The sequence below is a fragment of the Primulina eburnea genome, chromosome 3, assembly GCF_022965805.1.
Source record: "Primulina eburnea isolate SZY01 chromosome 3, ASM2296580v1, whole genome shotgun sequence".
NCBI lineage: Eukaryota > Viridiplantae > Streptophyta > Magnoliopsida > Lamiales > Gesneriaceae > Primulina > Primulina eburnea.
Window position 1 is genome coordinate 13,076,041 of NC_133103.1, and position 26,950 is coordinate 13,102,990.

Here is a 26,950-nt window from a genome sequence, read left to right on the forward strand (position 1 = left end):
AAAAATTTATGCCATAAAAATTATTTATTTAAATTTTTTTAGTAAAATCTAACATTTAATATAAATATAAATATATGATTTCTAATTGTGAATTTTCTAATATACCCTTTTCATTTAATTTAGTAAATTAAATCAATAATTTTTAATGGATTCTTTTATAATTTATTGTCTATCTTAAATACTTCTGGATATTAATACATGTTGAATTTATCAATTTATCCATGATTTTTCTTTGTTGCTGCTAAAATTTGTTACTAAAATTAGTGTATTTACTCATGGTTGCTAATGAATATTTAATATTTATATCTTATCTTTTCTTTTATTTTACATATAAATAAGTCACTTTTATAACAAATTGATTTTAAAATATGAACTAAGAAGCATCGTATATTTTGTAGATATTGAAATATGTTAAAGATTATTTGTAAGAATGTTTTTTTAACGTAAAATTATACTATGATTGCAATTTTACAATATTTTTCTCAATTATATTTTTAATGAATTATTTTTTAATTTTGGTTTTACTACTTGTACATCTCATTGCGGGGTAGAAACCTTTGTCCCATATATTGGTGTAACTCGCTTTAATTTTTAAAATATAACTAATAAAATTTGTGAGTTCTACAACTATATTTTTCAATTTTTTCGTAATATTATAAACACATTATATTATTTTTTATAAATTTTATATATTTAATTTAAGTTATTTTTGCTAATTAATGTCTATATATTTGTGAAATTCTTGATATTTTTATATAGCTGATAAAAAATACGAGAATTTTAAAACTTCTAATAAAATGTTTAATATTTAAAATATAACTATAAAATAATTTTTTTAGGAACTTAAGAATTTTTTTATGTATTTAAATTAATTTTTTTAATTAATATCAATGAATTTATGAAGCTCTTGATATTTTTATGTAGATGATAAGAAATGCTAATTTTTTTACAAATCCGATAAATTGATTTAAGTAATAATTAAATAAATATTTAATCAATAATTTAGTGATTTCACTTATGATTCATTATTTATTATGACAATATTTTAGATAAAAAAATGTTTTTAAAATTAAAGTTTCTATTATTATATATTTTGTTATCAATTTTCAATTGTGTTCTAAACATAATACAAAGATGATTATATTAGCATTATTTTATTACGAAATCATCATATATAATATATTATTTGTTATATTGTTTTTTCTTTTCAATATATTAATTAATTTCTAATTGTATATGATGAAATTACATACATAAAAATAATTTTTTCTCTTTTCTACATATTAATTAATTTAGCATTATATATGATGAATTTATATATATAAGCTGTTTTTCACATTTCAAAATAACAAAATTGTATTTAATATTACTCACTTATTAAATTAAGGGGAAATTGCATATACTACCCTCGTGATATCCCTAGTTGGCATAAATCTCCTCGTGAAAAATATATCATCTAAAAACTCCCTGTTTTTTTAAATGTCCAGCTCACGCATGCCAACCATGCTTTTAGTCAAACAAAATTTGTTTATTGTCCAAAATGCCCCTCCTTAAATAATAAGCTCAATTATTTCATTTTCATTTTTGCTGTGTAAGAATCCGATGAAGCTTTTGCCCTAAGCTTCTCGAAATCAAGCGTTGGAGCTGGGTGGGCTTTTCGTCGGTTATCTCAGTAAGTTAATGTTTTTTCTTTACAGCATATAGACATCATGGAATCGACAGTTAGGATTGAGTTGTGGCATGGTGGGAAATTTGATGAGCAGCGCAACAACATATACAGAGGTGGTAAGAAATTTGTTATTCCAGATGTTGATCTTGATAGGTTTTGCCTCGATGACTTGTTTGATATGTTAAAAGCGGCGGGAGGACAACAAATGAATGCGCATTTTTTCTTTAAATTGCCGAAAAATGCATTTACCACTGAAATGGTGCAGATTGTTGGTGATGCAGAGATCCGCACGATGTGTAAGTGCTTTAGGAATCATAGTGTTATAACATTGTGGTCACAAGAAAATTATTTCACTCCACTGAAAGATGCAAATATTGGTGTTGGAAGTAATCCAAGTGATGATACAAAGGCTGGACCACAAGTACTGAATGCAACTGATGATAATGAAGGTGGGACAAGTGAGTCATTTGGGAGTGACCCGATAGATGATAATCACATTGGACTTGATGATGTTTCAATTGGAGATGATGAAGACTCATTAGATGGTAGCTTTCATGAATCTGATGAGGATGTGGATTCAGAATCTTCTACAGAGAATGATGAAGGAGATGAAAAGGCCACAGAGTTTTGGTATAGCGACATTGAGGTAGATGATGAACTTATTAGTTTGGCAAGTTCTGATGATGAGGAAGCTTGTCGAAAACATCATTTCTTCTCTGACAGAATGAACATGAAAAGGTTTGAACTGGTAGTGGGTATGAAATTCAAAGATGTGCACGAATTTAGAAGTGTTCTTGTTGATTGGACTGTGAGATCTGGAGTGGAGCTAGTGTTTAAAAAGAATGAGAAAAGTAGGGTTACTGCAGTGTGCAAAGCCGGATGTGAATGGAGATTGCATGCCAGTTTGGTAATGGGAGGGCCAACATTTCAGGTAAAAACTCTTACTGGAAAACATACATGTGTTAGGGCCAGTAGCAACAACTTGGCGACATATAAATATTTGTCTAAAAGAATTGAAATGATTGTGTGCGAGAATCCTACAATTCCAGTGGAGAAGCTTAAAAGAGTTATAAGAAGAAAATGTAATGTAGATGTGAGCAAATATAAAGCATACAGGGCCAAGAAAGCTGCTCTAGAAAAACTTAAAGGAAAGTTTAAAGATCAATATCTTAAACTTTGGGATTACTGTGAGACCGTTAGGAAATATAACTCAGGTAGCAAGATTATAGTAAAAAAGGATCACTCATTTTCTGTGCCTACATTTCAAAGAATGTATTTTAGTCTTCAAGCATTGAAGTCTGGGTTTTTAGCTGGTTGTCGACCTGTTATAGGTCTTGATGGATGTTTCTTGAAAACAAATTACGGTGGACAACTTTTAGTAGCTATTGGCAGAGATGGAAATGAAAATGTTTTCCCAATAGCAATGGCAGTGGTGCAAGTGGAGAATTTTGATAATTGGAGATGGTTCATCAATGAGTTGTTGGAAGACATCGGATTCGAGAGATGGACATTCATCAGTGACAGACAAAAAGGGCTGTTAGAGGCGCTTAATGAGCTTGCACCAGAGTGTGAACATAGATTTTGTGTACGCCATTTGTACCAAAATTTTGCAAGGAAGCATCCTGGTTTAGAATTGAAAGGAATGTTGTGGGCAGCCGCAAGTACAACAAACAAGAATGAGTTTGCTATGTGGATGAAAAGAATAGAAGCAGCTGATAGAAAGACTTCTCCAGATCATGAGACTGCGGCTGAATGGTTGAACAAAATCCCACCTGCTCATTGGACCAGGTCTCATTTCCTTCTTTCTTCATTTTCTGATGTTATTGTTAATAACATGACTGAATCTTTTAATAGCTACATTTTGGAGGCAAGAGATATGCCCATAATCTCTATGTTTGAATGGATTAGAACCAAATTAATGACAAGAATTCAGGTGAAGAGGGAGGGAATAGAGAAGTACGGGGGTGAGATTTGTCCTAACATTGTTAAAACATTGAATGAGAACGAACAAAAGAGCAGAAATTGTGCTGTTTTCTTTTGTGGAATGATGGAGTACCAGATCCAGACTCCAAATGGACAAAATGTTGTTGATTTAGCTAAAAAAGAATGCAGCTGTGGGAGGTTTCAACTGTGTGGATATCCTTGTGCACATGCTTGTGCAGCAATAAGAGAACATCGGATGCAGGTTTCTGAATTTGTACACCAATATTACAAGAAGGAGGCCTACTTAAGGACATATTCTTACATGATTCATGCAGTACCAGGTGAAGATGATTATTGTAAGACAGAATATGAGCCTCTAGGGCCACCCGAGGTGAAGAAAAGAGCTGGAAGGCCTAAGAAAAAAAGGAAAAAGGGAGTAGATGAGGTACAAAAAACTTCTACAAGACAAGGATTGACCCACACATGCTCTAATTGTTTGGAAACAGGCCATAATAAATCTAGTTGCACAAATCCTACGCATGATAGATCTAGGTGTTATCAGGTATGAGATTGAGATTGTGTTTGTTGATGCTTGAGTAACGAATAAATGACTGAGTTTGTCTTCATTTTTCAGGGCTCTTCAAGAATTCAAAGCAGGAGAAGAAAAACAAATGCATCCACGAGTGTTAGAACAATTTCTAATCAGGGCACAACTCCTACCGAGAGTGAAAGAGCAGCAACTTCACCTCCAGTATCACAACATCAATCACTGTCTTCAAGCAAGAACATGAGGATCTCACAACGACATCCATCATCCTCACAGCAAGAACAATCCTCTACTGCAACTAAACCACCGAAGGCAAGGTCTTGTAGTGGTAATTCTATCACTGCTCGTGCTCATGCTCGTGCTAGTGCAAGAACACATGAAAATGCAACAGCAAGTGCAACAGCAAGTGCAACAGCAAGTGCAATGGGAATTGTATATGTGAGTGCAGTGGCAAATGCATCATGTCGAGGGAAATCTTTGCTGTAAAACATTGATATGCTAACAATGTTCATTGTGTCGTTTTGTTACTTTTCGAACCAGTGTACCTTTGATTGTAAGGAAAACTTTGATGTGAAAACTTTGATGTCAAGACTTTGCAACCTTATTATATCAATGGTATTTATTTGCATTTCACTTTGATGTCAAGACTTTGCATTTTATTTGCATTTCATGTTGCAAAATACTAAAATAACAAAGATATAAATCGACATACTAAATATTTCAGATTACATTAGAGTTGGTTGAACAACGTTTTCATAATGAACAAGACATAGTTACTGCAGATTACAAGCAAGCAAAGCTCAATAACCCCAAATTACATCAACCTAACACAAGGAACCTTATTACAAAATAACTAGAATCCATCACACAAACTCATCAAAGCTTGCATCTGCATTAGGTGTTGGATCGGACTTTAAAAATCTTAAATTGAAGTATCACTTCTTCATTGCCGTTGTCGGGTGAGCTCTCAGTTGCTGGCCTTGGCGTTGAGGTCGATGTATTCCCAGCGTCCATCTCAGACTTCACTTCGGAGGAACCTCCAACATCAACACCTCGTACAATTTCAGGCAAACACCAGCGGAAATAGCCACATTTTTTAGAATAACAACAATAATACAGACGTCCCTTCGATGGTTTGGTTTCGGTTTGAACAACTCTAATCTCTGCCCTAACATTGCACTTGCACATTGGAGTTTGGGGATATCTTACATCAACATTTGGATTCATAATTTTGGATCAATGTAGGGTTTTTAAAATGGGAAAATGAAGAAGTCGCGAAATGAAGAAGAAGAAAAGGTCTTCTATTTCTATACCGAACGAGGGCATTTTAGACAACAAAACTCATAAAACAATGACAATTCGCAACTTTAGGCGCGTGTTGTATAAACCATACTGGCGAGGGGGCATAAGCTGGACATTTAAAAAACAGGGAGTTTTTAGATGATATATTTTTCACGAGGAGATTTATGCCAACTCGGGATATCACGAGGGTAGTATATGCAATTTCCCCTTAAATTAACTAAGTTATGTTTACCAATTCATTGTGTATTATTATTATGGTTGCAACTTAATGAAGCATAGGTGAGGACATATAGTGGTCACCCTAACAATTAATATTTGTGTTTAAATTATTATTAGTAATTAAAACTAATTTGTATTCGATGAAATTATTTGATTAGTGAGAATAATTTGATTTAAAAAAATGATTTTTAGAATGTAAACTAACAACTATATCATATTTGTTAGGTGCAATAATTGTTTATATAAGGAATAACAATCGAAATATGACGTTTGAATTGTTTTACGATTTTAAAAGATTTTAGTTAATGTTGTATCGTTACCCTGGTTATAACTTTTGGTAAAGCGGCAAATACATGATCCTACAATTGCTATATGTAAGAGTCAAAATCATGAGATCAATTCTCATATATTGCAATTAGTGTAATTATTGATATTGTTGGAGTGCAATAATTGTTTTTGTTAGATACATCGATCAAATCATGACGATTGAGCTACTATACAGTTTTAAACATTTGAGTTGATGTGTAATATCTATTCTAAAAAAAGAAAAAGTTAAACAAAATTTGTAAGGAGTTAAAAGTTAGCAAAAACACAATTGATATTTAACTTAATAACAAGTTTATGTGTTTTATTTTAATATCATTATGATAATTTAGTTAATTAAGAGAATCAGTCACTATATGCACTCCATTTAAATACATTGTAATTTTGGTTTTAGAAAAATTTACTATTCTCTTAATTTTATTTTTATTGTTTTCTATTGTGAATGATATTTGGATGAAAAAATCTTTGTTAATTTGAGAGAGCTGTCATTATGTTATAATAATGCAAATTGAAAAATGTTATATAAATAAGTGAATATATTTGATTTATCGTTATGATGTATTTTTATTTATTGTGTTTTGATATATTTAGATTAATAAATATTCATAAACAATATATTATTCAAATTATTTTAAAAATTATCTAAATCTTGTTAGTATATATTTCATTATTAATCACCCACGTGCATCGCACGTGTTCATTCCTAGTGTTTTTATATATATAACATTTAAAGCAAAATCTCTACGTTTTTGTGAATCGCATCAAGACTTTGAAAATTATTTTATTGTATAACGTTCTTAATTTAATACCTTTGTGAAATTTTGAGTTTGGGGTCCAAATGAAAATAATAAGCAGAAAGATGTAATGGATAAAGTTCAATTTAGCAACACAAACATTTATATTATGAAATTATCAACCCAAAGTCAATAATTGTTTTAAGTCTATATATACAACTTCCAAATATATGATCCAGCCGATGTATATCAACTAACACCGCTCACGTCCATGAATGAGCATAGAAGCGTGAAGTTTACAAGATAATGGTTGATCCAACGATAAACAATCCAACATAACAGTACAACCAGGTCATCATCGGAAAATATATCTGATACCATATTATTATCAAGAAAATCACACAAAAGTGAAGAAAAGTATGAATGTGAAAAAATTGAATATTTCACTAAAGAACGTAATGGATAGGATACGCTATCATCGGAAAATATATCTGATACCATATTATTATCAAGAAAATCACACAAAAGTGAAGAAAAGTATGAATGTGAAAAAATTGAATATTTCACTAAAGAACGTAATGGATAGGATACGCTATCTTGTTGTTGACGCATTTACAATGGTTAAATGTAAAGTACGAATAACTAAAAGTTTAATATATAACCTACAATAGTAGTTAAATGGGTACACACATTAACAACCAAAATATCAGAATCTAGATTTCTTAAATTTTGTTTTATAAATTATTTTTACTGTCATGTGTATAAATTAAATAGAAATTAACCAATTTTAATTTAAATGAATTAAGGTATATTTAAATGACAAAAACTTGTGTGAGACAATCTCAAGGATCGTATTTTGTGATACAGATATCTTATTTGAGTCATCCATGAAAAAATATTACTTTTTATGCTAAGAGTATTACTTTTTATTTTGAATATCGGTAGAGTTGACTCGTCTCACAGATAAAAATTCGTGAGACCGTCTCACAAGATGCTTACTCCATTTAAATTACATTTGTCTGCCCAATACTCATTTATACTTGATTACCATTCCAAATTTATCTGAAAACACAAAATCATAAACAAATTAAGCACTATTGGGATGAATTCAATTGTATCCAAACAGTAGACATTGCAAGCTCCCCCAAAAGGAGGGAGAACCTATATAAATTCCCTAAGATTTTTAAAGTAACTGCATGTCTGCATCAGCATAAACAGCAGGGCAAAAGCAGAAAATCTTGGGGGTTCATCGGAGTGGCCCCGGATCGTAGAGGTTCTCAAATGGCATTTCAAGCCTCTCCACTCCCTAGTTCCGCCATATATATCCAATTTTGGTTCCATATCTATTTTCTGCCGTATCTTGTTTCCTATCTAGAAAAACTTCCTATCATAATAATTGATAAAATTTAGTCGAGAACTTTCTCACCCGTGGAGAAGAAATTCCACACCAATGTGCCAATGATGTATAACACGACAGCTACTTTGAACACGTCATCCCAAGAACCTGATGTGATCAAACAATGGTAGGCTAGACATAACATTGAGAAGGTTGCGAAGAACAGTGATGCCAAGAAATGTTTATGTTATGCAGGAAGATAAGTATGAGGTTGACTTTTACCTTTTTGGAGTATGTATCCAGTTGCAGCAGTACCCAAGACGCCAGCAAGTACACCAGCTGTGTTAGAAAGTCCCAGCAAAACTCCCTGGAATAGAAAGAAGCGTATATAATCATGGAAATTCATAGAGCCAACATATATCATTTCATTACAGATGTCACATTGTGCAGCAAGTGTAACTTAGCATAGGAGATTTCACCCAGTAATTACTGAGCATTTTTTTATCATTTTGTCAAAATATTAGATCCAAGTTTCTGGAAAAATTAATTCCATACACTTATAGTATATAAATCAATTTAATGAATCCCACAAGAGTCGTGACATTGGGGGTGGTATTATTGTCATGCAATTCCACAATCTAGGGGATGGTTCCCAATATACATGAGACCGGACTTGTGGCAAAAGTATTCAGAGTCGGTCTGATATCATTTGGCGCGCAAAGGAACAAGACCCACAAGCAAAAAGTGGCACAGTAAACCCAGTGAATAATCACTTGGCATAACCTTGAAAATTTAAGCCAAGTTGACAGATAGGTCTGTTGCCAAGTTGACAGATAGGTCTGTTGTAGTCGATTATAAATGATTCAGATGCATACCAACAATATTACAATGGAAAGCATAACCTTAAAAATTTAAGCCAAGTTGACAGATAGGTCTGTTGCCAAGTTGACAAATAGGTCTGTTGTAGTCGATTATAAATGATTCAAATGCATGCCAACAATATTACGATGGAAAGATGAGAAACAACTCACAGCATAGCGTGGCCCGATATCTTGGTGATTCGAGTATAGCCCGGACTGAGAGAATGCATCAGATCCCTGTGAAGTTTATGCTATACGTATTCAGCAAAGCAATTCAGACAGAACCATGACAAGTGGTATGCTCAGAAAATAGTTTCGACCTGACTGCAGGCCATGCATAGCACTGCTAAAGCAGGTGTATTCACTTTACTAAGCTGTGTTAGGAAGAAAGCTGGACCTAGAAATCCAATTGATTGCATTATCTGAAAGGATCAAGGTTTTGAATAAATAAGTCAATCTCTCTGTAATACGCAACGGCAATCATCTAAGGTGATATATCTGCAGAATTTTCTTCTGATGTATGTAAGGTTCATGCATAAGAAACAACACAAATGCAGGTTTTGAAGATTCTGATTTTTTTTAAATACTGTGCTTGCCTTACGAACTGATGTAATGGAAAGGCCTTTGCTCACAAGGGTATCAGCAATCCAACCACCTATATTAGCAAAAACAGCCATGGTTAGCCACGGCAGCACACACAGTAGTCCAGATTCGGTGAGGTTAAACTTCAACACCTGCTCATACAAAACAAGCACCTGGAAAATATCAGCTTGGTAGTCAAGTTTTCTTGGTTTATTAATAAAAAGTCACCAACTAAATTTCCAGCTTACAAGATCTCCGTACAGAAAGGGAAAGAGATCGCTGGAACAAAATTTTTGTAAATGAAGATAATCCAAAGCTAACAAACCTGGTTATAGTAGGTAGGCATCCAAGTTAAAAGGATAAATGTTCCCCAATTATGGCAGAAATGGGAGATAATCAGAGCCCAAACTGGTGCTTTTGAAAGAATTTTCTTCCATGGAATTTTAGAGACAGGTTCCTTGGATAGGCTGCCTCCCAAGATCAGTGCTTTTTCTTCTGTACTCAGATGTGGATCTTCTTTTGGTGAGCTATATGCCTGCAATAGTTTAAACCAAATTAAAAGGAAATGAGGCACAGCAGTAGCAGTTTTACTCCAACACTAGGCCAGTGAAAAATACTAACTTTCAAATGTCTCAAGTCTACGGGAAAAAAAATTTATTTCTAGACACCATCTCACTCTGTCCCATGTGGAAACAAGATACACCAGTAAAATGAGCTTGATACAGCAACTCGAGAAACAATAAGTAAATCTCCACAAGTTCCAGATTTCTACACAATATAAGTTTGTTCTTAACAAAAATTTTAAGAAAATAAACAAGCACATGCGTGATGAGATGCACATTTTTTGTTTTCGCATACAGTTGAAATAGAGGAGAGCAGAGTTAAGTAGCATAGTGAAGAGCCCACATATTTCTTTGTAAAATCCTCTAATCACAAATGGGGTGCTTTTTTGTTACAAAGAGCAAATAAAGGTTCAGGTGTTCAAACATACCACCATTAGTAAAGTCTTACGTGTTGAGAGAATAATTTAGCAGAAAGAAGTAAGGCCTTACTTTGCTCAACCACATTGCAAACCAGATGGTTCCAAGAGATCCAAAGGAATAAAATACAGATGGCCACCCAAAGTTGTGGATCAATACAGGCGAGAACGCCAATCCTATCACTGAACCAAGATACATGCCACTGTATACTAGAGCAAGAGATCTGCTCCTCTCAGAGACAGGAATCCATTTAGATAACAAATTGTTCATAGCAGGCATAGCAACTCCCTGATTACAGAATACGTATGAGCATAAATGAAAATTTTAAAACACTCAGAAAGAAAGGTGCAAAGTAAGATTTGATTGAATAAATAAAAGTTGACTTTGTCGATAACCATGCTCTGTCATATTCAGTGATTTAATCCGTTCAAGTCCATGTATGTGAGAAAAACACTGTGCCAACCAAATCTCAAAATCAATTAAAAATCTGTTTTGTCATATCAGTATAAAAAGAATTAGCAAATGGACAACATATCACTGGAGCGTCATGTTGAAGTAATAATAGTCACTATTATCAAACGAACAACACCTTAATAATAATAGCACCAATATTCAACAGAATATTTTCGGATCAAATTGCTAGCAAGTCAATCAATGAAGGGATGAGATCTCATTCCCACAAATGCCTACCTTGGACAATTGGTACAAGAACTGAAACAGTGTCAGAACTCAGAATGCTCAATGAAATAGAGAAGCCACATCATATCAATCAATAGACTATAAACCAGAAATGATAGGAATCCTTTCACGTCGATGTCAAGTTAATGGAAACCTTATATTACAAAACTCGTCTTAGATGAGAAATAGACAGAGAATTCTAATATAGAAGTTTGTTGAATCTGTATAAATTGTTATATGTCATACTTTACTGATTCAGCACCATTCTTGAGAAGGCAAAGTAAGATATTGGAATACTCAATGAAACATTAAACTGTTAGTTATGACGACAGAAAAAAGGAATGCAACGCATTTTCTGATCGCGAAGAACTAATGAATAAACCAAAAAATTTGCCAGAGAAGTGCGGAAGCAGCTAACCTCGCCAATTCCCATGAAGGCCCGCATGACAAGCAAGAAGGGAAGCCCAATTCTGGCAGCTAAAGGTGTCAACATTGTAGCAGTAGACCACCAAACTACACCAAAACCAAGAACTACCTTCCCACCAAATTTATCAGCCCAAATGCCCCCAACAATCTGCCGGAGTGAATAAAATGGCTGCCTAAGTTGAAGGTATAAATTTATTTTGGATAAGACACTTAATATTGCTTAATGATGAAGGTTGTCCAAGCTAGTACAAGCACAGAGTTGTCTTAAATCTAATTGCAAGGACCATGAGATGGTGAAACATAAAAAAAGGTGGGTTTTTTCACTAAAATACGGCACGCACCATTATGCTTCTTTCAATGATAGGCTACAATATTTACCATAAAGGCAGTATGAGTAGCTAATAACCTTGAATAAATAACTTATTGAGGTTTCATCATGTGAAAACGACCTGTGTGAGCAGATATCCCCAGAAGAAAGAAGACTGAATTAGACCAACAGTTGTGCTGTTCCAGTTATATTCCTTTGACATTGGAAGTATAGCTATACTCATGTTCACCTGGATACCAAACACAACATTTTGTCATTGTTTGTCGCTATGGTTCTGTCTCTATTAAGCCAGCACCCACACCCTGATGATGGCACCTGACTCCATGTGATAACTTGGACACAAAATATAACATTAACATAGAAAGCTGTACCGACAATATGAAAAAAATGAAAATTTACAGGGACAAATACAAGAAACCTTACACGGTCCATATTGCATAACAGAAATGCACAAAAGCAAAGCAACACCATCACCCAGCGCTTGGGGAACTGCTCCCACCATGGTTTCCCTTGCTCAAATCCTTCAAGAAATACCGCTCCACTTAACCCTTCAGCTGATACAAGGGGCTCCAACTCACTTTCTCTTATGTCAAGCTCTTCAGATTTGAAGTCCGCTCGAGTCCTCATCGTTGTTGAACGCTTCGACAGCAGCACTTGTCTTTCGGTAAAACCAAAATTTTCAAACTTCCCGGACTGAAAAATTCTATCAGGGATGGCAAAAGAAGGATGACGCCTGCTTATTCCACTGATTTTTCTTGTAATAAGGGACGCATGGAACTTTTTCTTTAGTTGGTGGGGAACAGGCACTGAGAGAGACTGATTTGCTTCTGTCTGGAACGATGAAAAAGTTATGAAACTTTCGCCTCCAGAAAGGAATCTGTTTTGAGGTAGGATGCGGGCTAAGCTGAATGAAAATCTTTCTTGAGGTGGATACGTCTCGCTGGTATTCATTTTGTAATTTCCAAAATGTGTAGCAGCAATGCTTGATCGTTCTCCAGTTTGATGACCTGTGTATGATTCTTCATGAATTACTTGTCAGGTGACTAAAATAAATAAGAGGATACTTCTATTGCAATCTAGAAAAAGAAATAAATGAGCAAGCATAAATAGAGCAAATCAATTGGACATTGATATGTCAAACTAACGACTGCTCCCTCGCATGTGAAGCCTTATGCATGCACATGCTAATGCTAGGGATTAATTTTTTCCATGATTGTGCCATATCCTACCTCAATCTCTCTCCGTAGTTGCCAATCGGTTGCAGGCATCGCATGTTGAATATCCTAAATTTCATCATAATTAGATGTGTTGGAAATTTGAATCAAATTTAGAGTTTGAATGAAAATTATGGCTCATGAATGTGGGAGTATCTTTTGACTCTTCACAATCTTGAGTTAGTTGTAACTCATTATTGTATAAATATCTTTTGACTTTCCACATTCTTGAGGTAATTGAACACTTTGACTTTGTGTGCATTTTGGAGCTTATAATAGTGTGTTCATTTCCTCATTCCATACACATAAAAACGATTTTTATAAACATTCAAGATCTATCTCAAGCATTCTCATACATTTCATATTGTTAGCTTTTCATTTGGTTTCCGTTAGATTTCGGTGATAAAGTGAAGTTACATTTTCAGTTCGCCGGTGTAGTTACTTTGTGCTAAGTTGCTGTATGGTTTTGTCGTATCCTGGGAAATAGTTGTCGGTCCTGATCCTTGAAGCACCTTCGGAAGGACAAATCCGTTTTAAGGAAACTGTACTTCGAACAAACTTCGGTTTACTTTACTGTTTTCTTATTGTTTTATACATGCCTCGGTTTACTTTACTGTTTTCTTGTTCTTGTATACACGATATTCATATTTTCAATAATATGTTCGTTTTCGTTCAGCGCTCAATCTTTATGAGATTCCTTTCGTTTCCCACTTCAATATTTTTGTAACTAGAAATTTGGCTAGATCGTTGGTTTAATGGCACGGCAGGTCTTAAGCATGCGTATGATTTCTTTGTTCACAAAGAGGGAAGACGGCCATGGAAACCTTTTATATCAAAGTCTTTCATCCTACCTAAGCACCGGTTTGCGCTTTGTATATTTGCACACGCTAAGTTTCTTACTCGGGATAGACTTGGGTTTGTTCTGGATAATTCGTGTGTGTATGTAGTGATGCACAGGAGTCCAACGACCACATTTTCTTCAGGTGCAGGATTTCGAAGAAGATATGGGATGGTGTTCGAGATTGGTTGGGAATGAAGAGAGGTATGGGATCGGCAACGGCTGTCCTCAAAGCCTTTCGAGGTCGTTTACCGAGGCAACTAGACGATTAACAAGATGAGATGTATGACATTTACAACTAGGATATATCATGTTTGGAACACGAGGAATATGACGATTTTTGAAAATGAAAAGCCGGATATTGATGTTATTATTAAGAGATCAAGATTTATTTTATTGTTGTATTACGATAACGATATATGTATGTGTAGTATGTATTTTGACTAGTAGAACTATGTCTTTGTTTTAGTTTGGGATACCTGTACTTTTAAGTAATTTCATTAAAATAAATAAATAAATAAATAGACGTGTAGTCCTGTATTTCTTTCCCGCTAGTGTCCAAATGGAGAAGCATATACAAGTGAAAATCACAATCGCAGAGGGTACAAAATTACCAGAAGCGATGAAGGAGCCAAAATTCCGGTGCGATATGACGGCGTCGATGGCCATCGCCGAGGCAGAATTTGAAACAGCAGCACTCTACTCTCTGCTCCTATTTATACGCTCGCATCCCCAGCTTCAGTTGAATTCACTCACAATAAAAAATTACAGAATTATGGAGCTCCAGTTCTCTCTGATGGGCAACTGCTGTATCTCCCCGTTGAGTGGATAATACGTGGGAGGTGGTGTTCCGAAAAAATTCAACGGAGATTGTTTATTTATTTATTTTTTAATAAAAAGCGGGAAAAAAAGGCTGAGAAATTGACACGTTTTCCAAGCGAGACGCCAGTGCCCTATAATTAGAATTGTAAAATGCATATTTTATTGTAATTTTTTTTTAATATCTATTAATTTTTTGACCTTTACGTGATTATCTCTGTTATGCGAATTACAGTGTTACATCATTTCCATAAATTATTAAAATATTTCATTTAAACTTCTCGATAATTATTGTTTATTTGACTGATATGCTTTATATCGTTTTAGACGTGTTATAATATTTTTTCAATTTTATGTTCTAAATAGTTATAAATCTTTCTCCTTTCATCATTCATCGACACTTCGTAGTCATTAGTTTTGGATTAGCATCGATTTTCACTCCATTTCATCGTTGATTTCGAATCGACGTGATACTATATCTCAATTCCACCACAACTTGATTTCATTTTCATCTTAGATTCAATTTAGTTGGTGCATGCTCATCGTTACACTTAAGTACTAATTCAACTTTCATCCCAACTTTAGCTCAACTCAACATTAACTCTCATCTTACACAAATCTGACAATTATACATCAGTTTTAGCTTCATTTATTTTTTGCCATGAACAAATATTTCATACTCATCGATTTAGCATCGATTCAACATCAATATCTCGTCTCGTCTTTAATATTTTGCACCGTCTATACAATATTATTTACACTTCGAAATACATCAATAACAAGCCCAACTTGCATCTCATACATGCATCCAACCCGATGGGACTAAACATTGTCGGAAATTGGTGATCAAGTCTATAAGCTAGCCAAAAAAAAAAAAAAATACAAAAAAAAAAAAAAATCAATGTCTAGAGGAGGTTTTTATCCCTTCCTCCTGCCAATCCGCTAATTTCCGAAGTCAACATTTTTTCTAGTGTTTAAACAGAAATGTGCTTTAGCACATGTTCTCAATTATATCTTCTAGGTGTATATTGTATCTAAAAGTGTGAGAAATGATAAGTGATATGTTTTTTTCTAAACAAACTATTTTAGACTAATTTTCTAGTCAAAATAGTGATCCAAGATCCAACTAAGTGTTGATTGAAGATCCCCATTCAGTAAGAAATGATCGGTCCCGAAACAAAGTATGATGAATGCCAAGATCCAACTTTCATTTGTTAAGAGCTTCAATTGATATCCGTCTTTTATTTTAACTGGATCTCAGTACCTTAATTCAACTTTTTATCAGCTCATCAATTCCTCTATTCGTGGTCACAGGTCATGTATCGATTAGAAGAAAATATGGATGTTATAACAATTGCCCAATAAAAATAAATAAATTAAATCACACCACATCATAATGTATTATATATCATGTTTACAAATATCACATTTATACTTTGCTTATTATGGATTTTATTAAATACGAATGATCGTATTTTTTCAAGAAAACAAATTACATATTCGAAGTAAATGTGATTTAAACAGAATTTTAAAACTTATCGAATTGAACATAAAATCGCAATATGTTTTTAGTAAGGTGTGTGCACGGCCAAGCTTCAAGGCGCAGAATAAACATATGACAGGTGTAATTGTTAATATAAGCCGCAACCAGTCGGCACCCCAAATCTCATCGTTGAACGGAGGGATTTGCAAGTTATTAACGGACAGTTATATGAAGGGATGTAAACGATCCAAACCAAACCAAACAGTATCAGGCTTGAGCTTGGTTTGTTTAGAATTGTTTGAGGCTCGAGCTCGAGCTCGAGCTCGATTCGAGCTTCTATTATCAGGCTCGAGCTTGGTTTGTATTGAAATTACTGAGCTCGTTAAAAGCTCGAGCTCGGCTCGTTAAAAGCTCGTTTAGCATGTTAATCAAGCCAGGCTCGAGCTCGGCTCGTTAAAAGATCGTTTAGCATGTTAATCAAGCCAGGCTCGAGCTTGATTCATTAATAGCTCATTTAACATGTTCAACAAGCCTGTCTTGAACTCGTCTCGTTTTCGAGCTCGATAAGCATAGAATGGAGCTCGGGTTTGAGTTTGAATCGAGCTTGTTAAAAATTAAATATATCTATAAACTAATTTTAAATCAAACATAAAAATGTAAATTCATTCATAAATAACCAAAACGACACAAATAAGAGCAAAAAAAAAACATAAATAAGTATATTATTGAACATTCCAAAATCATGTTTGCGAGCCACCTAAACGAGCCGAGATCGAGCTCGAGTACGAGCCACCTAAACGAGCCGAGCTCGAGCTCGCGAGCCTATTATCAAGCATGTTTGCGAGCTCACGAGCCGAATATCCTTAGGTTTAAGCTTGGTTTGATTAAATTTTCGAGCTCAAAATCGAGCTTGGGCTTAGTTTGATATGATTAGCAAACAAACTCAAACGAGCTTTTTATCGAACCGAGCTTCGAATAGCTCGCAAACCGTTTGATTCATTTACATCCCTTATATCTGTTCGTCACAGAGTCTCAACAATTATTATCGTTAACATCACCAGTTTATTAAATAAAACTAAGAAAGTTTTCCATTTCCTTGTCTTCTCTGTCAATCTCCTCCTTTGCTCGCCTGATTCACTTTGTGAAATTTTCATTTTTTTTTCGATTTTATTTCTGCCGACTTGCCGCCATTCCACTCCTTTAGCGTTATTTGTATGCTTCAGGTAAATAAATTGCATTTAATTTTCGTAAAATACGCGAGCTGAATGTTGTTTTTTGATTCCTTATAGTTGTTCATTACTTATTTGCTAAAGACGCGAGACTGGTGTTTGATTTAATTGAGTCAGAAAAGGATTGTTGGTTACGTGTTCGAAATTCGATGCCTTTAATATTAATATGTCCCCTGATTGTGCTAATTGTGTTGTTTGTTGGTCAATTTATGGATTGATATTGGGGATTTGAGTACTGACATGGATTAGGGCTTTTCTGTTTGGCATTTCATATTTATTGTTTAATGATAACAGTTTTCTAGCTCTTTTCATTTCATATTAAATGTTTGAACGTTGGTAGTTGAGGGATAAAGATTACAGCTTTATATCATTCGGAGTAATTGGCCTCATTTTTTCCCCTCGTATGCTGTTTTTTTTCCTGGCATTGTCTGCATAATGACCTTTAGCTTTAGTGAAAGGCCTGGAAGTTTGGTTGCTGCAGGGGTTAATCACGGGGCAGGGTGCTAAATGTATTAAATTTAGCAAATTACTAACATTGTAATTCCTACAGGGGGAGCGTTAGCAGTAAATTTGGAACTTTAATTCATCTCATCGTCTTAAAGGAATTTTTTTATTTCGTAATTAATTGCTTTGCAATCCTATTATTTATTAAATACTTTGAGCTTTATAATTAACATCTGCTTGTTGCTAATAGCTACTATAAGAGCATCTGATATACTGCCAAAGAGAGTTATTTTCTTATTCGACATATTTCCGATTTAGTTTTGTATAGATCAATAATAAGATGGCCTACTTAATGATGTGCTGCAGTCGATCTTTTTAATTAAAGTTTCTTACGTATTCAAATGTGATTTATCAAATTATATTACAGAATGACTGCCAGCTGTCAGTCAAAATTTCAATTTTCTTGAAGTAACAGTCATGGCAATTAACCATTTTTATTTTGATGCAGGAATGTACCAGTGAAAGTACTGTTGGACTCTACACCGTTTTTATTGCAATGACAGAAGTTGATAGTGAAATAATAAAACCTGAGGTATGCTTTTTCTGTTTTGTCGCGTATGTTCTTTTAGTATTTGATCGCCTTTTCTTTTTTGCACTTGCATGGTAATATAGAAACTCCTTACTTTGTAGAGGAATCATCTCTGTCTGCTTTTTATTGTTGATTTTGATCACTGTTGTTATCCATCGTGTTACCAGATGTTGAAGGCTTACGTGTGGCTTCAAACTTCTGATGATTCAACACAACAAGTGGAGCAAGAGGTTGCTATGTTTTGTCCTTTCATACGTCAAGAAATACATAATGGCGTGGGATCTTCAAAGAGTCACCCCATTTCCCTTCCTTCAAAAGTTAATCCTCTCATGCTGAGTTTAATACTCGACTATTGCCGCTTTCATCAAATACCAGGCCGCTCTAACAAGGTAACTACATGTAGAGCCCCACCGGATTGTCAAGATTAATTTCTTTCTTGATTTGATTGGCAGATGCGAATCTATGAGGCATTAGGCCGTTGGTTCCAGAGAATAAGTTCTCGATTTCTCCTTTTATATCCAGGAGAGGAAGTACTTTGACGAAAAGTTAGTTCGAATGGAAACTAAAAGACTTTGCGAGTTGACATCTGCTGCTGACAGCTTGCAACTAAAACCTTTGGTTGATCTCACCAGTCGTGCACTTGCACGGGTGATTGAAGGAAAGACTCCTGAAGAGATAAGAGAGATATTTCATCTACCTGATGATCTCACAGAGGTCTTGTCATTGCAAGCAGTGTACAAGCTTAATGTCCTTTTGTTTTCCTCGGGGCGAATATGTTTTCACATGTTAGCTTTCTAACATGAATCTATCGCATTGACTCAGGAAGAGAAGTTGGAGCCAATTAAAAACACCATGGATGATCCTAGAATTCGGTTGTTGAATAGATTGTATGCCAGAAAGAGAAAAGAATTAAAAGAAAGGGAAATACAAAGGGTAATCATGACCTTATACCTCAAAGTATTATTTTAATGATCAGTGTGTAGCTCACTGCGTCCTAAACTGGTAGTGATCTAATTGAATAAGCTTTTAGAGTTGTAATTTGATTTGTGGTAACGCAAATTGTGATTGGCGTTTCACTCTCATTTTTCTGTAGAGTGTTGAAGTCGAAGAGGAGCATGCGGATGAGCGTTCAGTTGATGATCTCTTGTCATTTATTAATGGAGGCGAGGGAGGTACATGATGACTCTTTGGGTTATCTTTTCATCTTTTTTTCTCATTCAATAGATACCATTATATTTGTCTGTCCCATTTTTTTCAAAAAAGATGTTTGAAGACAATAGCTGATATGGCTTTGTGTATATTTAATAATTTAATTGATTAAATTTCATGAAGTCGGTGATATAATTCAGCTGTCATTCTCAGAAGAGAAGTTGTAATTGCACCGTGTAATGTGGAGTCAATTTTAGTAAGTTATGTAAATGATATGTGCCTAAATTTGTTATAATTGTGACATAAGCTGTATCCCTGTTTTCCAACAAACCTAAGGCTAATGCTGTAGTAAGAAAATGTAGGTAATTGGTTGTGTTTTTATAAGCCCCTTTAATTGAATGGTAGACTTCCCACCACAGTTTGTTATTAGTTCACTATTTCTATAATAAAAATAAGAAACACGGTCTCTGATCCATTGATCTATCTTCGTTAAATATGCAACTTGAAGTCAATAAGAATCTTAATCACAAACACATAAAACACTTTCTACTTGGAAGAGTACTCCGACCTTGTGTTAGTAACATGTCTTTTACAATTCTGCCTCAAGTTGTGGGGGACGCAGAAACACTTCCTATTTGGAAAATTACTCTGACCCCGTTAGTAACATGTTCTTATAATTCTGCCATGAGGTGCTCGTCATTATGAAAGTTTGTTGATGTATTGACTATTGAAGAAATTGTTTTTAAGTTCCACAGTAAAGGGGTTTCAGGAAATTTATAGTCTAGAAACTGCTCCAGGATCATTTTTATAATTTATATATTAAAAGGTGACCTATCTTCAACATAAGGAGCAACACATATTTATGAACATACCATCCCCTTTTTGTTCCACTAAATTTCTCACTTCCGCTGTCTCTCCAAAGGCATTATCTGATTTTGTTTTGCAACAAGGAACAACAAATTTGTTGTTTTCCCATCTCTTTATTCATGTTGATTTTTATGTCCTTCGATTTTCACGTGCACTTTATTTTCATTTTTATGTTCTTTTTCGTGGTGCTAAATTAGCGGCTGTCATTTCTCTTACTTCTTAGGTCTTTATTTATTTTATATTATGTTTGTATTTGGTACGAATAATATGATTTCAGTGTTTTAACTGTTCCTCCTGCTTGTTGAATTTAGTTTGCTTTTATATGGGTTATCTTTGTGGAATTACTGCTTTGGGAAACTAAAGCCACTCATCATTTTGTTTATCCATACATCTTATTTCCTTTTTAATTTCCTTCTATTTGCTGCCGTTTTAAGGGATCCTTACAGATAAATGCTTCACAGATTCTAAAGGTACTCGTAATTCTAAAAATAAAAAGAAGAATCGTAGGAGGAAAGACCATCAAAAATCCATTCCTTCAAACTGCATTACCATTTCAAACGGCAATGCTGTGGATATGAATAACAAGGTCAAAATTTGTTTTCTTTACCTGAGTTAGCTTCATGTTGGATTGCCATTTAATAGTTGGTTATTGAAGCCACTTTATAATTACCCCAATTCCCTTTTGACTGTCGCAAAGAATCATTTGAGTGCAAAAAATGCATGCCGGTGCATACACTATTATTTTTTGGGCTGATATCGTTTGATGTTGCAGGAATCAAATGAGCTTAATTCTGCAGGCAGTAAGCCATCAAGAAATGGCGATTCTCTGCCCAGCCATTTTGATGTGACGAAGTTGCCAGTTATCGGAGATGATAGATTTGTGCCTGAAGATGAGTTTGATGATTGTGATTTAGATGATGACATTGACCCTGCTTTAAAAGAAAAAATCGATCGGTAAGCTTGATGACTTTTTGAGTACTTTTTACAATGTTACAAATAAGTGCTGGGGTTGGTATCCCAAAGACTGGAAAATATTAATAATTAGATCTCCAGTCTTTAACTCTACTAAACACAGCTTTATGTAGTTGTTTTTTGTATGTGATGATGGCTAGTCTTGATATGGTCAGCAACTCTGTCTGATGGATTGGAAATAAGATTGTCTGCTGAACTGATTGTCAGATATCATGTGAACTAGTCAACCTTGTTATAATCATACATAGTTGTCAAAGGCGAGAGGCGCCACCAGGCTTGGGCGTTGCGCTTGGGGCCGTCCCAGGCGCAACGATTCACAAAGGCTTGCCCAGGCGCGCCTGAGTTGCTTTTTTTAAAAAACAAATTCAGTAACAGAGAAGTTGCATTTTGAAAATGCAACTTCTCTGTTTTTTTTAATAGTAACTTAAAATGTAAAAGCCCAAATCAACCCCAAACGTAACTGCTCAGGATGATTGAAGAATTTTAATTGTGTTACTTATTGTTATGAACTTATTAATTATTTGTTGTTTTGTGTGACATTGTGACTTAATTATTTCATATTTTAATATATTATTCTAAGATAAATATATTTAAAAATAAAATAAAAAATGTGCGCCTTGCTCGGTAAGGCACGCGCCTCGCCTTGCGCCTCAGGCTCCAGAGCCCTTGTGCGCCTCGGTGCGCCTTGCGCCCTTGACAACTATGTAATCATATATGATGAGTTACAGGGATGTTTTCCGCGTCTTTGTATATTCTCTATAAAATATTGTATTTAGTGGTCTTTTTTCCTTTAAAGACTAAGAAGATCAAGAGAATATAATCTTCTCGAGTTTCAACGAATGTCGCCTAAAATCACTATCTTGGAATCGAGTTCCCTTTTTTCTTTTTATGGTGGTCATTGTTATTCCTTGGAGTAATCATTAGGTATAGGATCGACAATTGGTACACCAAATCAGATATTCTTAAATGGGTATAGGGGGTCCGCAGTTTACATTTTAGCAATCTATGAGTTACTCTTGAATAATAAATGTGATTGGAGGCTGTCTGACTTGCAGGAAACATGTTCCATTTGTTGGATCAATACCATTAATCTTTTGAAGAAATGTTATATTTAATGAAATTTATGATCCAATTTTATCGTTAAGGCCCAAATGCATGAATTATGCAATACTTATATTATTCATGTTTACATCATAATATTTTGTATTTATTATAAATTCATTTTGTTTTGTACTTTCTTGTGGCTACTATGCCGCATGAGTCCATGATATCATTTAGTGGTTACTAATTTGCATTTATTTTTCTCGGTTAGAGAGAGTGAAAATGGACCAAAGAAAGTGCGGTCCCGATATGGAGCTTGTATTATTTGGATACCCATGATGAGAAGATTTATTACCTTATTTGGTTGATTAGGGAGGTTGCTGACTTCGCAAGAAGATTAAATTCTGATTGGCCTGAAAGAATGCAAGAGATACTGTCTCTGGGTCAAGAGAGACGACCACCACCACTAATGAACAATGGAAATGGTTCATCGAGAAGATTTACAAGTAAGTTTGCTACTTTGTTTATTTTTTTCTCTCATTCTATCTGTTTGTCGTCTTCTACGGTTTTCCAACTTTAATAAAATGAGGCAAAGTTGTTCAGTCCTGTGACAACCGTTTCTTCATTCATAGTTTTCCAAGCGTGGTGTCATTAGATTTATCATGCGTATGGGGATGACATATATGTGTGGTGAGATTTATTCCTTAAACTGGTGTGATGGAAACCCCGTGCAGGCATAAGGTATGACAATACTACTAAGCATGCTACCGAGCCATAACAATTATCCATTCAAGCTTTTTATCTTGTTTCCGTGATTTACTGATTTATGTATATGTGTGGTGAGATTTATTCCTAAAACTGGTGTGATAGAAACCCTGTGCAGGCATAAGGTAGCAATACTACTAAGCATGTTATGGAGTCATAATAATTCTCCATTCAAGCATTTTATCTTATTTCCTTGATTTATATGTTCTGCACAAGGTGCTGCTGAGACTTCAATGGGTTGATGCATTTCACGGATCACTCATCCGCTTATTTTGTACTAAAACTTTTAACTTATATATTATTATGTTTCTGATAAAAAAAAAAACTTACCTTGATTGTTTTGGGACTAAGAATTTTGTGGTGACCATGTTAATATTTGCATATGTTGGTTGGAGTTTACATTATCTGACGATTATCATAATTGTAACTGAATTGGTCGCTAGCTTATACAAACCATTTTACAAAGATACAAAATCTACTGCAGTGCTCAGTTAGAGTCCTTTCATTGTCTGTGCGCTCATGGTGTTTTAACCTCTTGTTCCCAGGCCAAGATCAGCACCGGAAATGATCCATCCTGGTGCATGTATCAAGATCAAAGTATAAACCAGATTGTTTTTCGGGCTTTTTCTTCAATTTGGGTCAGTTGTGATGATGGTGTCCAAACTTTCTAGATTTTAGGACTCATACCGCAGTCAATCAACATTCAAGTTCATAGGCAATTTCTCACATTCTCCAAAATCCAATTTTGAAGTTTCAATCTAATTTCTTCATTAGTCTCTTGTAGTGAAATTAAGGAAATAATTTTTACTCAGGCGATATGAGCCATTTTGGTGACACTCTCTTTTATCCTTTCCAATCCATTATTTCTTTTTTCGCTCGTTGGTGGAAGTGGTCGGTGCTATGGACAGAAGGTGAGAGTTGTGATGTAATGTTTGTACTGCTTGTTTTTTTTTTGTGGCGTGGTGCTGTTGTAAATATGAGCAAGTCCATGTGACCAAGTTTTGTGCGGGAATCATCGTCTTTCGAGCTTTTGAAATTTTGTAATTATTTCTGCACTATTCCTTTACAAAAATAAAAGTATCTAACAGTTATTTTGAAAACAAATAAAGAAATCCTATAAAATTCAATTCACCGTGAATAATATATAAATAAAGTGAAAATTGTTTATTCTATCTATAATAGTTAGTGAAAAAATGTGGAAAAATTTGATGAGAAATGTTTAAAATTACTAATATATGCATAAAACCAAATATACATATCTATATAATATAAAGACAATTTCGGGAAAAAAAATCTTGTCCCTCTATTAAGCTCAACTATTATTGATAGTGTAGATAATATCATGAATTTGTATTATTGATAATCATCATCACCGGAAAATAATAATATATACAAAATATGTCATAAATAATAAATAACAAAAAAAAGAATTCCATTAAATTTTTTGTTTTGCCGTGAATTACATCTCATTTCAAATTTCAAACTTTTATCTGACATATTCTTCGTTTTTAATAGAAGAAAATAAAAATAAAAAATAGGAGCAAGAAGATTATTGAAATAAAAAAAGAAAAGCATTCATGGCTGATATCCATGTTTGCTTTGTTTTATGACAATCGATGTTTTTTATAGAATCCAAAGTTAAACCACCGATTGATCATATTATATCTTAAAAAAATAATAAACAGTAACCTCGTTTAATTTTTCGATTTTATTGAGTAACCCGACACCTTTAATTTTATCCACCATCCGAGCTTCTTCCAGGGCTGGGCCGAGGTCCTAGACACCCAGATATCATTTTCAAGATCAAATGTACGTTGTTTTACAAAAAATATAAATAGTGATAAAAGTTTAACTTAAATCTTTTAAAAAAAACAGTAATCCGAACATCAGAATTCGATTGTTCTCTCAGTAGAAACAATTATTGCATTCCAATAATCTTTCTCACAATAATTGCATTGCTTACCATCAATAAGAATCGAACATGTTACTTTGGTTCTGATATCACTAGTGAAACCGAACGCTTGTTGTTCTACTAAAAATTATAACTAATGGTAATATTGCAACTCAAATCTTTTAAACCAACGGAAACCTAAAAATCGCAGTTCGATCATTCTCTCAGTAGAGATAATTATTACATCCTAACATAGATTATATTAACTTAATGTCAACAGATTGCAAAAATAATGGAATCTATTTTTGTGTTCAAAACTATCATGAGCTTGTAAACCCCTACAGTGGACAGAAGAGTAACGAAGCCCCTGGATCTTGGTCGCAAGCATCACGGATTGCAGTCATCCATGGAGAAAGAAGGTGGAAAGCTTGAAGGCACCACAATTGCTGCATCAGAGAAATCCCTTCATGAACACCATATGTTTGGATGTCATAATTAATTTATTAACAGAAACTTAAGGCAATTCATCAATTCAATAGCTCCGTTTTCGAAATATGAATAAAGTAATGTACGGTTTAACATGTAAGAAAAGTTGAACAAGAACAATTGAACAAAAATAATAAAGCAAATCGAAGCATGTACAAGGTACGATGTCCTTAAAACAGATTCGTCTCTCCGGTATTGTAAGGCCCGAGAATTTGATTACCGTAATCTGAAATGATTTGAGTATAATTATCGTAACCCGAGATTAATCTGAAATGATTTATTGATTAATCTAGATAATTATAGACGGAACGGATTAGATCGGAAAAGACGCGAAATATATGTGCGAGAGTGTGCATTCGCGCACATGCGCGATGGGATGCGCGAGTCATGCGCCGAAGGTCCAGAACCTCTCGTGCATATGCGCCGAGATGGTGCGCGCATATGCGCGAGGGACAGTATGCGCGACCAGTAGGTCTCGCGCATATGCGCGATGCGCGACTTGAGTTCGCGCATATGCGCGAGCAGTCCAGTAGCCAAGAAGACGGAACAGAACATTACGCGCACATGCGCGACATGAGCCGAGCACATGCGCGAGATAGGCAGAAGGGGTGGCGCACATGCGCGGGGTAGAGTCGCGCATATGCGCGGGTGGATAGATTTGGATATGCCGGGCAGCAAGCCAGGCGCATATGCGCGATGCTTAGGCGCGCATATGCGCGCGACATGCGAAGCAAGAACAAGCCACTTGTCCCTTACCTGAACCGTGTGTGTGTGTGTTTATATATATATATATATATATATATATATATATATATATATATATATATATATATATATATATATAACGAGAAGAATCGAGAAAGGGCCGAGGAAAGTTACGAAAAATCCTTACGCCTTTTGTGAGAAATCCGTCCGTCCGATTTTGAATCCGACTTCGGTACCGTGTTCCTATCAACGTAGGCTATAATTGGACGTAAGTTTTGCTACGTTTTGATATGTTTTGAAATTATGGTATTGTCAGAATCTGATATGATTCATATATGATGTTTTTGGCATGTTAGACATCGTATAATCAAAACCGGACTGAGGAACAGATACCATATGAAATTGTTATGATTTTTAGAGTTGAGTTAATTGAGAATTGATATCAGGATTGGAGTATTATCGAGTATGAGATGTTGGGATTGATAACTGACTGATATGGTAGTGCTGGGTATATTGAAATTATGACGTTATGTTGTTGAAAACAGAATTT

General features: G+C 34.6%; 3 protein-coding genes across 8 annotated transcripts; 2 read left to right on the forward strand and 1 right to left on the reverse strand.

Annotated features, from left to right (window-relative positions):
- The first annotated feature begins 1,401 nt into the window (after positions 1-1,401).
- Positions 1,402-4,378, forward strand: LOC140828278 (uncharacterized). The gene is made up of 2 exons (XM_073191266.1): positions 1,402-1,965; positions 2,119-4,378. Exons 1-2 carry the CDS (start codon positions 1,710-1,712, stop codon positions 4,158-4,160), a joined length of 2,298 nt encoding a protein of 765 aa, XP_073047367.1. The 5' UTR covers positions 1,402-1,709; the 3' UTR covers positions 4,161-4,378.
- A 3,419-nt stretch (positions 4,379-7,797) lies between these two features.
- LOC140826585 (ascorbate transporter, chloroplastic-like) lies at positions 7,798-14,828 on the reverse strand. 2 transcript variants are annotated; one of them, XM_073188989.1, is made up of 11 exons: positions 14,575-14,828; positions 12,332-12,927; positions 12,030-12,137; positions 11,573-11,728; positions 10,549-10,764; positions 9,822-10,031; positions 9,511-9,648; positions 9,235-9,336; positions 9,086-9,151; positions 8,337-8,421; positions 7,798-8,222 (listed from the first exon to the last, which is right to left on the reverse strand). In XM_073188989.1, exons 1-11 carry the CDS (start codon positions 14,627-14,629, stop codon positions 8,125-8,127), a joined length of 1,830 nt encoding a protein of 609 aa, XP_073045090.1. In that variant the 5' UTR covers positions 14,630-14,828; the 3' UTR covers positions 7,798-8,124. The 2 variants fall into 2 exon arrangements, with proteins under 2 accessions (XP_073045090.1, XP_073045091.1); XM_073188990.1 differs by having other exon boundaries at positions 12,332-12,915; positions 14,575-14,827.
- A 2,449-nt stretch (positions 14,829-17,277) lies between these two features.
- LOC140826597 (SKP1-like protein 21) lies at positions 17,278-24,330 on the forward strand. Of its 5 annotated transcripts, none has more exons than XM_073189021.1 (10): positions 17,278-17,485; positions 18,444-18,527; positions 18,692-18,913; positions 19,047-19,238; positions 19,347-19,457; positions 19,618-19,696; positions 20,975-21,126; positions 21,313-21,494; positions 22,926-23,059; positions 23,803-24,330. In XM_073189021.1, the coding sequence occupies exons 1-10, from the start codon at positions 17,477-17,479 to the stop codon at positions 23,811-23,813; spliced, it is 1,176 nt and encodes a 391-aa protein (XP_073045122.1). In that variant the 5' UTR covers positions 17,278-17,476; the 3' UTR covers positions 23,814-24,330. The 5 variants fall into 5 exon arrangements, with proteins under 5 accessions (XP_073045122.1, XP_073045120.1, XP_073045121.1 ...); XM_073189019.1 differs by having other exon boundaries at positions 23,864-24,330; XM_073189020.1 differs by having other exon boundaries at positions 20,987-21,126; positions 23,864-24,330.
- Positions 24,331-26,950: the final 2,620 nt, after the last annotated feature.

Bases quoted from the DNA above. Each gene is read 5' to 3' on its own strand.
- LOC140828278 (XM_073191266.1), top strand. From the start codon at position 1,710: ATGGAATCGACAGTTAGGATTGAGTTGTGGCATGGTGGGAAATTTGAT. The intron at 1,966-2,118 runs GTAAGTGCTTTA...ATGATAATGAAG, and splicing joins TGCAGAGATCCGCACGATGT to GTGGGACAAGTGAGTCATTT.
- LOC140826585 (XM_073188989.1), bottom strand. From the start codon at position 14,629: ATGGCCATCGACGCCGTCATATCGCACCGGAATTTTGGCTCCTTCATC. The intron at 11,729-12,029 runs GTCGTTTTCACA...TCACTCCGGCAG, and splicing joins GGGGATATCTGCTCACACAG to ATTGTTGGGGGCATTTGGGC. The intron at 9,152-9,234 runs GTCGAAACTATT...TAAACTTCACAG, and splicing joins TATGCATGGCCTGCAGTCAG to GGATCTGATGCATTCTCTCA.
- LOC140826597 (XM_073189019.1), top strand. The intron at 19,697-20,974 runs GTACATGATGAC...TGCCGTTTTAAG, and splicing joins TATTAATGGAGGCGAGGGAG to GGATCCTTACAGATAAATGC. The intron at 21,127-21,312 runs GTCAAAATTTGT...TTGATGTTGCAG, and splicing joins CTGTGGATATGAATAACAAG to GAATCAAATGAGCTTAATTC.